General features: G+C 34.3%; 1 protein-coding gene across 1 annotated transcript; it reads left to right on the top strand.

Moving 5' to 3' along the window:
- The first annotated feature begins 140 nt into the window (after window positions 1–140).
- On the top strand, window positions 141–13307 carry LOC113233414 (transcription termination factor 5, mitochondrial-like). The gene is made up of 8 exons (XM_026468544.1): window positions 141–246; window positions 1747–1993; window positions 3206–3366; window positions 4803–5143; window positions 5612–5743; window positions 6544–6662; window positions 10254–10499; window positions 13042–13307. Exons 1-8 carry the CDS (start codon window positions 141–143, stop codon window positions 13271–13273), a joined length of 1584 nt encoding a protein of 527 aa, XP_026324329.1. The 3' UTR covers window positions 13274–13307.
- The last annotated feature ends 252 nt before the right edge of the window (window positions 13308–13559 follow it).

Here is a 13559-nt window from a genome sequence, read left to right as displayed (position 1 = left end):
AAACTCTCATCCAAAAACTATCGCCTTGATGTTATTTTGTGTATGGTTATAATCGAAAATGTACCTAAATCTACATAATTATCTGAAGAAAGGATGCGTAACAGTGTTTTCTATAAGTAAGAAAATAAATCGAAACTACCATGGAATACCATTCGTGGATTTATACCAAAGAACAACAGGTGAGAACAATACCGTTCTGGCTTTTCGAGTTGCGGCGTTACAACACTGTTCCTCGCCAGTACAACAGTATTCTAAGAAACATGTAAAGTTCGTGTGTTATAAGAAAAATTTGCATATAATCGGTCTTAAAAAAATCTTCTTTTTACATATCAGGGGTGCCCCTTTCGGATTTTGCCAGTATCAAGTTTTTTGCTTAGAATTTTTTTCTGTTACCAAGTGACATGCAGTTAATAAAAAAAAAACACAAGTGCAGCTATTTTGCACGATTTAGCCTTCACAAGGTTCACGGAGTAGCAAATTAATTTACTTTCATTTTTATTAACATGGACTTACGCAAAGTAACACCTGAATCTATTAATTCTTTCACAAGGGGCTCTACTACTACTATTTTATGAGTTTCTGTAGATTATTTTATTCAATTAATACTTTGAGGGTTTTTGGTTTTGTGAGGGCACTTTGCTTGAAGACTAAAAAAGCTTACTTATCAAATTTTTAATTCTGATGTTGCAGGTCTGTTAGCTTAACTTTATTTAAAAAATCAAAAACTATGTTTAAATTGCTTAAACATAACAATAGGATGGTTGGAAGATCACAGTCGAAACCACAGACTTTTAACTGAATCTATTTTAATACATTCATCTGAATCACGATGTGTGTCGATGTTACTGCTGTAGGTGTCCTATGCTGTTATGTTGCACCTCCAATGGCATTAGATTCATCAAATTGTAGTTTAATACTAAAGGAACACTAAATTTATAATTTTTAATTGATTTTTTAAAAATTAGTATTATTACTGTAGTGGTTAATACCACTACAGTAATAATACTACTTGTAAATGTGTATTGAGAAACTTCTACACAAGTAACAATTCTCATACTTTTCTGTTTGCTCTAGGCTTTATACCATGCAACCCTGTTTTCATGTACCTACATATATTAGTCAGTTAAAAAGATATTTCTTGTATTATTAATATTTTTACTTAGTAACTATTAATTAATTGATTAAATTAATTAACTGTAAACTGTATACATCTTTATAAAACAATACGAAAATTCCACTAAAAACTCCAGGAAGTGTTTCTATATTGTGACATAGTGTTAATATAAAATGCTTCAATCAGCCTTAACAGTATAAGCTGTCGTTTACTTTTATGAAAATACAGAAATATTTCACTAAGTTTTTAACCTGAAATTAACTATTTAATTGCTAGTATTTTTTTTATTATTTTTTATTTATATACCACATAAAACTTAATACACATCCACAACAATGTTTCTAGTCGCGTTTTAAACCATTAAGGTTCATCATTATGCAAACTGTATCCTTACTATATACATACCTACTTAACTATATACATATATAATATTTAAGAAATTTGTATAAATAATCTATCATTATCCAAAAAGGTGTAAGTGGGAATAGGTAAATATATTTAACAATCAAATTTATCACACTTTTTTTGTTCTTTACAAATTGATCTAAAATTATTAGTGGTTGTTAATGATTTGTTGTTTTACTAAGACCTACTTGAGCAACATTAAGATACTTTTTTGATACTTTTTTCAGGAAAACAATTATCAGATCATTTGTTACAAAAACTAAAGGCAAAACATCCAGGCATAGAATTACTAAGCCATGATCGTCTGCAATGCACACTTCAGATCCTGCATAAGTTTGACATCACAACTGAGGATATTTGCAGTTACATTAACAATGTCCATGTATTTACCATGAACCCTATTACTATGGATAATTATGGAGAGATATTAAAGGAGTGTGGGTTTATTACAATTCACCCTGGACATATTATAAAGTAAGTGAAATAAAATGAAAACACTATGAAAGTTGAACATAACAGGAATTCTGCCTTGCATTACAATACAAAAATCCTTTATTGCAACAATGACTGTTTTTGGACATAAATAATACCTATGTTAAGCCAAAACATAAACAAACAATAAACAGTACACCAATCATGTCAAGAGGGCAAAAGGAAGGGCTCAGCTTGTGCTATCTGGGACCGTTGTTGTCGCAGGCAGCGCTGTTTTTCAGCCACCTCCTTGTCTCTAAGATCTTAGGCCTTCCTTGTCATAACTAATGCACTTGCGTTTTGGTAACTTCCGAGATATTGGCACATAAAAAAAATTATAATTACACAGATTTTGCTTAACTATAGAGCTGAAACTAAATAAGATATTTAAAAAAACGCTTATAGGGTGTTGCCAATCTCGTTTTGCTGATCCCAGATATCCTAATAACTCAATTTCGTCAAAAATTACCTTAGTTATGACATGGACGTAAGGTAGGTTTTTGCTATTGCCAGTGGCGGATTTGCTCTAAGACCTAGTAGGCCCGGGCCTAGGGCGGCTAAATTTTAGGGGTGGCCAATCGTGACAAAAAATTCACTGATTATAACAAGAAATAACTCAAATTTTGTACATACCTAAATATTCTAAAGACTCACGCACACCATGACGGGCCGCACTGCACCGCATCGTATAACAATAATATTTCTAAATCACTTTCTTACATTTTATGTATAAAATATACATCTTACATATCTATAATGTAATATATAATCACTACATCACTACGTCTGTCTGTCTGATCGCGATAAACCCAACTACTGATACTGGTACTGACTACATGGCCTGGGGCCTAGAGCGGCCATGACTGCAATCCGCCACTGGCTATTGCTGCATATTAGACATGAAATTATTTTTTTGGATGCTTGGTAACATAAAAAAATACTGGTGGCAATATTGAAGACCTGGGCAGTATAATAATAATTTCCCAGAAACACCTCCACATAATAACAGTACCGGCACGCTATGATGGCCGTTTTGACGTTTGTCCGTTCATCAAGTTGTATTACCTAATTCTTAATTACGTTGAAGGAGCTAATTGATGTACATTGTTGTCAAAAGTGACGTACAGTAAAATTATGAATGTATAATTTTATGACACAACTTAATAGGCCATGGGAGAGGCGATAGTTTAAAATAAATATCCGTTTTACCAACAGGTATCACACACTAGTGAGAAATCGGACTATAGCGAGGATAAAGAAAGAGGGACTTGTAAGAGAAGACTCTAATTTAGAAGAACTAATATTCAGCCATTTCAAAGATTGGCCATCTTGTCACAAAAGATTAGAGTATTTCCCAGATCTCACCACTTGTATATGTGAGTAACCCTTAAGAGGGAAATTATGAAACCATAAAATACATATTAACATCAAAATATATCGTCGCCTGAAAGGCAAAACGGGATAAGTGACACTATTAGTCATATTGAGTTATATATACTGTTGGAATCAGCTAATATTCCTGACGCCAACGGTATATATAACTCAATATGACCCAGAAGTGTCGCTTATCCCATTTTGCCTTTCAAACGTCCACATGAATAATACTTACGGCCTTGGATTACCACTGGGGTAGACAGAGGGTGTCGACATAACTTAGGATTAACAATGTTACATATTAAACTATGATCCCCACCCTAGGATGCGCCTGTCTCATGGAAACCAAAGCAAGTACAAATAATAGATATCAACGGGGCTTAAAGTAACAAAATTAAATTAAAACAGACGAAAATATAAAAAAAAATAACAAAAACAAATGCTTTAAATTATATATTACTTTAAAATAAACATTACGTAATCAGTTATTATTAATTTTAAGTAGCAACTTACGTACGTAATATAACAATTGGTGTTTACATATTTACATAAAATATAAATAAGTCTTATTTCGCTAAAATTTTGATTACGTTAGTTATGATAAGTAAGGCAGCCTAAGCTCAATTTATATTGCCACGAAACAGAATGGAAGGCAGTTTATGTAACGAAATTCTATATAGCATTATGAACTTCATATCAATATAGTAACGTACAAAATTTAATAGTTACGGTACGGTAGCTGCGGGAATCCCGAGACAGCTCGAGAATTCTCGGGAAGACGCGTGACCTGTTGTTTTGGTTCGTAAATGACACGGCAATGTAAATCGAGCTGTAGGCCATAGGCTCTATTCCGATGAAAGCGTGAGCACGTCCAAGACTGTGGCGAAGGGCTACAATACTTAGGCCATACTGAAAGTTTCTGGATTCTGATAAGTAAGACCAGATATTATGATTATAATAGACCTAGTGTTTTTCAAAGCATATGCCCTCGCTATTCACACACTTTCGCATTCGTTTGAACCATTGTGAAAAAGCAGTGGGACCATTCTTCCTTGGGGACCTCTTCAATGGCTTCGTGGAACGCATTCACCGCCGCTTCCGGGCTTGTAAATCGTAATCGTCTAAGTTTGTCTTTGATTTTTGGAAATAAAAAGAAGTCGCATGGTGCAAGGTCTGGGCTGTATGGCGGATGAGTCATCAGCTCCACATTTGAGGTCCTCGAAAGTTTCGGGGTTATACCGTAACGCAGCAATAGACTTACGCTCGTGAAAGCTAGCCACAGTACAAAAACCTACGAGGAGTGAGTAACACCAAAGAAAATGTACTTATAGTTTTCTTCATCAATAATCTTGTTTATGATGTGTTTGCATCTGAAATACATATATTCGTTTGTTCATACCTAATTTCATTCATTCCAATTCTGAAACTAAAATTTCAGTGACCATTCGCATGAGTGTCCTACAAAAATACCTGACATGGAGACTGTCAGTGACCCCCGAAGATTTCAACAAATACTGCCGAAATTATTTGCCTCTAAAACACAAACCAATGTCTGACATACAGGAATCATTGGACATAGCGTTGAATGATATAAAATTTGACGTAAGCAGTATAAAAAGAAACGGATTCATTATTTCTTCGGATCCAGTGAACACTAAACTTATTGTAGAAAATGTTCACACGGTCGCCGGTTATGATATCAGAGAAGCTATTAAGATTGAACCGGCTATTTTGAAGAACAATTACAATGCTCTATTGCAGATTAGAGATATTTTAGAGGTAAGTTTTTATTTTGCAATTAAAAAAAACTCAAGTCTCTAGATTATAATAATTATATTGAATCAATATAGGCACTACGGAACAAAGAAAGTAGTGACATTTTGGTGTCTGCGGTGTTTGTAGTACCATTGGTATTTCCGATTTCCATAAGACAAGTGCTTTACTTTGGGATTAGAGCAACGTATGTGATGTTGTCTAATATTTAATATATTAAAATAAAGATCCTGGGAACCACGACGTATCAGAGGAATAAAAATATCCCCGCTGATCTGATCTGAATGATCTGAATGATCCCCCCACTGAATAAAGCGAATACTTCGTTAAGGAAGGAAAGCTACGGGAAGGGAACCGTGGCATAAAGCACATGACCTTTCAAATATGGAGCAGTATTCTTTTTTACCAGCATTTCTGTTAAAGACACATTGTACGAAAATTTCCTTGTAAAATCGAATCGTCCTTTTTTCACAGGAATACAGAATACCGTTAGAAGCGCAAAGGAGATGTTTGAAAGTGTACTGCATGCGTCCCGACACTGTAAAAGATCGGCTCGACGAACTTAGGAATTTAAAGGAATATCAAATTTTAAAAACAAATCCTAGAGTAAGTTGACCCCTGACCTAGGTACACATAAATAATTTTACTATGCCGCGTAATTTAAAAAACCTGCTTCTGCTTTCTTTTGAAATGGTTATCTTTTTCTTCTTATCGCGATACCTCCAATGAATTTTTGTTTCTTTTTTTTCACAAAATTATTTGTGTTGTTTTTTTTCTAATTTTACAATTTTTTTGCACAAAATTCAGAGAGCATAAAATTAGTAAATAAATATGACGGTTTACAAAAATAATAGAAAATGACATTGACTTACAAATAAATGGACGACGGGTCTAATACAAAAACCACGAAAAAAATGTCCCAAGTCAACCTATTCGAAATTTAAATTGTAATTTCATCGCAGTATCGCGCTGTCAGTAGAACAAATGAAGACTAAAGCGGAGTGTCGCGCTCTGTATACGATTTTAGCGCCTTACAAGTGCGGACACTTTTTAGCGCGGACCCGACGTCCATATAATTGTAAGTCAATGGAAAATGACCAAAAAATCAAGTTGATGTAGTGTTCATTGGAGGTATAAATCGTATCGATGGCATACACTATAATGCTTGCCGTCCTGTCGTGTTGAAAGGATTTGCCAATCAAAGTTGCCTGTTGCCTGAAAGTTGCCCCGGTGTTTTTTTTAAATAATAATCTAGGGTGCGCCAGACGTATAGGAAAATAACGGTACGTCGCGCGGGTAGGCTCCTTTCGTGCACCCCAACTGGCTATTGCTTGCTATATTACACAATGCCTATTTTATAAGAACTAAAAACACTTTAAACAAAGCATTATTTTTATTTGGCTCAGGTTCTCTCAATGGTGGTTCATAAAAGGAAAATGATGAATAGATTGGAAAAAATGCAGGCAGCTAAGAAGCAATGCTATAGTCTTAATCATCTTGTTTCCTCCAGTAAAGTATTCAACAAGTTAGTAAACATTTTATATATATATATATATATTTTACGATACCAGGACGAACATGTCGTGCTCCTGGCGGTAAGCGATACGCCTGTCCATAACAGTTGCAGTACCACTCAGGGCTTTAAAACACATAGTTCTGAGGGACTGCCACTACGCCAGTCCTCCTGAGACGTAAGTTGATAAGTCCCTTGTGCCTGTAATTTCACCAGCACGCTCGCATTACTGCTACGAGGCAGAAATAGCCAAAATGGCAGTACTCCCCTGGACAAACTCTTTCACAAGGAGCTCTACTGCTACTAAATTAAAGAAGAATTAAATTATTTTGAAGCTGTTCTTGCAGAGTCGAACTGTTTATACTTAAAACTTTAAAATATAATCTAACTCACACAGCACTTAATTTCGCATTTGTCTACTCTTTTGAATTAGCTAATTGCTTCTCTAGATAAAAGTGTGCTTAATAAACATGCAAATATGTAATAAGTGTTTTGAAATCAAGATAAAACGATCGCAATTGAAATAATTGCCGACTAAAATTAGGGTTGTCACGAGATGGTTGGTCTATAACAGTTGCAATGCCACTCATAATGTCAGCATTACTGTGTTCCGGTTTTGAAGGGTAAGCTTGCTGGTGAAATTACATGTGCATGAGACTTGTCAAGTTATGTCTCAGAGTTACGGGCGCTGTGGCAGTGCCTTCCAAATGTTTGCGATTAAAGTTCTGAGTAGCAATGCAACATGAATGCAACTGTTATGGACAGGCGTGTAGCATACCATAAGGCGCACGACTTGTCCGTCCTGTCACTTGATATTATAAAAAAAAACAAAAGGAAATAACTGTTACGCATTTTTTGTATTCACTTTTCTATTCCTCATCTATATTATTTACAGTCAATTCGGGTAACTTTGAACATTTTTTGCGTTTTTCTAATAATTTCGCATTTAATTATGTTTCTTAACAATTACTTTATTAACTGAATAGTGTTCTTTTAAGCCCTTTTTTCGTTCTTATAGAAGGAATTTAGTAATTATTCAACAAAACTGTTCTAGATTTGCTCCAAAAGTCACATTCAAAGTTGCCTTGAATTTTGGGTAACTTTGAATAAGATTAGCCTTCGATATGGAAACCGTATATTTTCTAGATATTTTACATTTCTTAGATGTGAATCTGCCCAAATATTCCTGACAGTGCGTTCAAAAACGACATTTGACTTGGTATTGCCGTAATAAAACGTGACGAACTAATTTAGTTGAAATGAAAAACTTGTTTTTTTTTAGATTTTTTAATTAATGCGAATAAAAATGAAAATTTTCTGTTTAATAATAAATTCTACGCTTATTTAGCTATCAAACGAGATCAAAATGAATCACCTATAACAATTATTTTAGGCAAAGTAAATACATAACAAAAATCTATTCACTCCACTCCTTGAATAAAATGTCGTCATCAATATAAATACGGCCGCCTTTTCTAGGTAGCTGTTGCTCTTTTATAATATTCACAATATCGGCTTTATTAACTTGACATGTCTCAACGTTAGAGGGCCAAGTCCAACCTCCTAAAAAGCATTTTTGGAGCACTGAGACAGTAATTTCCAAAGGAGTAACTTTTAGAACTCTCCCTGGAAACAGACTACCCTCTTCTTTAAAAACACAGTCAAACACATTCAAAGTTACCCAAATTTCTCTGTTTGGTAACATCGTCAAAATCTAATTCGTTTTACGCGTAAATACAAAACCAAATTAAATTATTCTTTAAAAAAAGCGATATATAAACCTCTACTTAAGTGTGGAAACCAAAACTTACCAGTCAATATTCAGATTTATATATTTAATTCCGATTCTAAAACTGAGCAACAAATCACACCAAACTACTTTCGCTTTTATAACCGCGAAAGTTTAAAAAAATACAATTTAACATTACTTTTTTCTTTCATAACTGTCGTTTAACAATTTTGTTCCGATTTACACAGCTTCAATACTAAAAATAAAAGATTGCTATACATAAAATAAATTTTTAAATCTTTTACGCAACTACGTTCAAAGTTACACCACGATTCAAAGTTACTCGAATTGACTGTAATAATAATTATTATAATTTACGAATGTTGGGTGAACCTCTCCCTTCTCATAACTAACGTAATCGACATTTTAGCGAAATTGATGTATTAACAAATCTGGGATCAGCGAAACGAGATCTACAACCCCCTGTAAGCGACTTTTTTAAATATCTTTAAAATATGTAAATTTTTTGATATGTTTTATGTGATAATTAAACCACAAGGCCTACCGCTTGACTGAGTCGGTTCCGAGCATCGAGTATATAACCAAAAATAGAGACGAAATATCATTTAATTTGTTTGAATACCTTTCCACCAAATCATTACAGTGACAACTGCGCTCCGATTGGCCAGCCCGAATTAGAAACAATAGACGGGTGTCGTCAATTGTTTCACTTCAAGTGACCAGTTTAACTTGAACTTTGCTATAATGGGCGAAAATTGAAAAATTACATATTTAATTACCGATGAAATGTTATTCCGTTTGGTTTGTAATTAGATGTTTTGCTTTTTTTCCACACCACCGAATGGAACAGCCTTCCATGGTTAGAGATATTATCTTTATTACAATAAATACAGAAAATTTTGGAATAATACGAAGACGTACACACAGGTCAGTTGTTGGTGCTGTACTATTTCACCTTTCTAACTTGTGATTTCAGTGCAAACGAGAGTTGATATTTAAAAGTGATATAAGGCCCATTTGCCTAACGAGTTGCCAGGGATGAATGGCCCCTATTTCGTCTCTATTTCTGGGTTATATACTCGATGGTTCCGAGGTAGCTGCGCGGTGTGGGAGGAGTGACAGTTTACGTAACAGTTATGTCACACTGCACACGGCATAATTTCAACAAGATTTTTCTGACGATTTTCAATAACAAGTTTATTGAAAAAAGTGCCAATTGGCTTGTCTACTCAGTACAATGATCAATGATTTTTTTATTATCATGTCATCTTTTTTCGATCAACTTGACCCAACATTCGTAAATTATAATAATTATTATTAAATATCAGAAGGGCTAGTATGATAGGGCGCGACTTGCGCGAGAGTGACATAGAAGGCTAGATATTATTATATACTATTATCTATGGGAATATAGCAGTTTGTCGCGCTTTATGTCGCTGCCGCGCAAGTCGCGCCCTGTCATGCTTGCCCTACAGCCTCCGTAGCATGGCTACGCATGGTAGTCGCGACGCGCGCGATAAAATTGAAATAAGCGCGCGCTATTGGCTATCTAAATTAGATCTGATTGATTTTCAATTTTATAATATTTCAATTTTATCGCGCGTGTCGCGACTATCATGCGTAGCCCTGCTATGCTACCATGCGTGCGACCTCAAGTGAACAGAAAAAAAAATCATAACAGTTATTTCCTGTGCAGAACGAAAATTCGACCCAACCCTAGTAATTACACGTCCACTAAAATATTATCATTACATTGAATGCAGCATGCGACTCCATTGACGCGTAGATGTCGAAATCAATTTGTATTCCGAATGGAGTCGTGTTACGTGATTCAACATGTTATTTTGTTTCAGTTACATAAGTAATTTCGGCAACAAAGTATGCGGCAGGGACCTTGCCATATTAATTACATCGTCTCTTGTGGTAAACAAGAATCTAGCCGAACATGAGCTCGTGAAACAAGTGCACGCGCACTTAAAAAGGCACAAATTTTGGCTGCACTGCGCGTTAAATGTCATTGATGAAAATATACAGTATCTCAAGAACAGTTTTAATGATGATGTTATATTGGACAATTGCTTACTCCTTTTGTATCCTCTGTAAGTATTTTTTATCGTTATTATGGACTTTATTGCCTGTATAAAATGTAGACAAGGTACTTTATTTATCGCACATGAAACCAAATACTGTCGTAACTCAAAATTGTAGAATTGACAACACAATTTGATAATTCGAAAAAAAAACTGAATGGCGAATAATGTGATTATTTTACCTAGTTATCTCTATATATTATATAAATGAAGCTATATTACCTGAACACGAGCAAGACAACTTTTGTAATTAATATTATTGGCAATTCTCAAATATACACACATCGAAACTGTCTAAGGATCGAGCATTTTAATTTTTTTTACATTAGTAATATTTTTGGTCAATTAGGTACATAATTTAATAACTAATTAAATAATGGAATAAATTTACATATAGGCAGTTTTATTTAATTTTAGCAGCGTAATCAAATATTAAAAAAGCCTTGATCCCTAAACATTTTTGATGTGTGTATATTTATTTCTGCTGCATAATATATTGCTTTGTTTGAATTAACTGGTAGTCGACGAAAATTATTGTACGCGGAGATAAAGTGTATAATTATTTTGGTCCACTGGTATAGGCATCTGTTTTGGCCTTTACTCGTCTTGAACGTGACTCTTCTCTCTAATAGGTTACCAGGGTAAGACTGTTTCCATGCAGCCGAGCTTTACCGATCTTTTCTTATCTTTAATGAAATATTCCGAATGTAAGTCGAAGTTCTTTGTAATTTAAATGATTACACCCTGTACACAATGAAATCATACGATGTGACCAATGCCCTGACATCTGAATGCGCGTACATTGTACCTTCAATTAAGACTTCCGCTGTGTTACGAGTGTCGCCCTTGCTTGCGCCCGCGCAGTCGCCTCGTCGCTTGGCATGACGTTGATATCATTTCAGTACTAAGCTCTGATGTGATTGTTATTATGATACAGTGAACTTTTTATGACGATGACACACTTGATAAAATCCTTGATGAAAACACTTAATAAAATCCAAACAGACAAATCAACGCGGCAAAAAATATGTTGGTTCCGACAAAACGGATTGAAACCACCCAACATTAAATATAAATGTGCTGTGCAAATAACTGTACCCTGGTAGGTTCCGTCCGAACACTATTAATTGAAGAAAAATAAATTAGGTTTAAATAATTATGGTAATTTATAGAAAAAGAAATTATACGACTGTTAATTGTTTTTTATTTCATGACCTTGATTCAAATCCTTCAGTTGAAATGTGGAGATAATAAACATAGGAGTACAAAAGGTAATATTATAGGAGTTGTAAAGCAAAATGGATTTTTTTTTTCTATAGCACTTGCGATTAATTCAAATACTGGAAAGCTGAAATAACGATAACTACAATTATTATTTTTAAATTTGTATTGAACTGTTATTCAATTTTTTTTTTTGTGAAATTACTACACGAGTTTGTTACAATTATTAATACAAAGATCGAACACTTAGAAAAAAATCCTTCGACCCGGCCGGATTCAAACCGACGTCTACAAGCAAACCGTGCCCGAAGCTATGCCAACGTAAGCCACGAAACGAACCAGCGGACCTCACAAATTTTTCTATGTGCTTGTAGTTGGATCTTTCAACGAGTTTTTAGCCGTAGCGCCATCTATGACAAATCTATTTAAGTATTTCGTCATCCAGTTAGGTAACTTTACAGCTACCAGCCCTGGCTTGAGATGTCGCTGTTAACTGTATTTTTGAATTTGTATTGAATTGATATTCAATTATAACAAACCGGTGCAGTAATTTCACAAAAAATAATTGAATATCAATTGAATACAAATTTTAAAAAACCATTAAGTTGTTTCAAAATATGACTCTAATGCTAATGAAAAGATGAAATTTCAGCAATACGGGTATGGTTTTCAGTTTCCACCTTTACCTTCTAGGACCCAGCAAACTACAAGTGGAAAAACGCTAAACGAGCAATGTACATTAAAATGTATTAAATATAATTACTTGCTTTAGGCCCATGCAAATATGCCCAAACGAATAACGTATTTTTCTAGATACCCTGTGGTCGTATAGAATATACGGTCACATACATATGCATATGTTAACTAAATTTGGAAGCGATATTTTCGTTATAATGCACTCTGTGTGTTTACGTGATCATAGGAATGATTTTGTCTGGGTCAGAATAATTTCACATGTCGATGCCTTACTTTTTCAAACTCGTATCTTTTAAAGAGGGATTATTCAGGAGATGGCAAAACTTTCTATTTATATTAAATATCTTATCAAGGGTGTTAATTTTGATGCATTACTTTAAGAATAGGTAAAAGCCGGTGTGTGAATATGAAGGAAATGCGATGTGAAATCAGCCTGCAAAATTAGCAGATTACAAAAGAGTTTGAGAAAGTTATATATATTCTACTAACATAAATTTATAAACACTTTTCCTATTATTAATATAACTAACAAATTGTGGATTTTTTTTTATTTATTTTTTTAAAAAGGCATTAGGTGCAGTAGGTTTTAGGTGTCACTTCACTATTTTCAAAAGTATCATTTCTTTTATTTCAGCGCGGAAGTAGAGCAATATATCAACATATTCCAGCAAAAGCGAGCTGGCAGAGAAACAGGAAATAGCGATACCAAACTAGACTCCAATTATAACAACCTGGTACTGGCACAACTCAGTGATTCACAAATCTTAAGTTTAGTTCTGTATGAAATTGAGAAGAAGTACCACTTCAGTGGAGACGGTATATGGGCGCGACAAGATGGCGTCAGAGTCGACTCTATAAATGTCTGATGTCGTCACTAAATCAATTTAAGGAATCCTAGCGACTTCGTATAAACTGAAGAAGAACTTGTAGTAAATATGGCAGATAATGAATAATCAAAAATAATTAATAAAATTTAGGCTATAAGCCATTGACCTACCAACAAATGGATGTCGGGTCTAATACAAAAACCACGAAAAAAATGTCCGAAGTTAATCTATACAAACGAAATATAAAAAACTAAAACATTTAATTTAAATTGTAACGTCATTGCAGTACTGCCTAATTTTGCTTGCAACAATTTAAGGGCCCAAA

Source organism: Hyposmocoma kahamanoa, unplaced genomic scaffold, assembly GCF_003589595.1.
Source record: "Hyposmocoma kahamanoa isolate Upper Pololo Valley unplaced genomic scaffold, ASM358959v1 78, whole genome shotgun sequence".
NCBI lineage: Eukaryota > Metazoa > Arthropoda > Insecta > Lepidoptera > Cosmopterigidae > Hyposmocoma > Hyposmocoma kahamanoa.
This window is presented reverse-complemented; position numbering and strand designations above follow the sequence as displayed.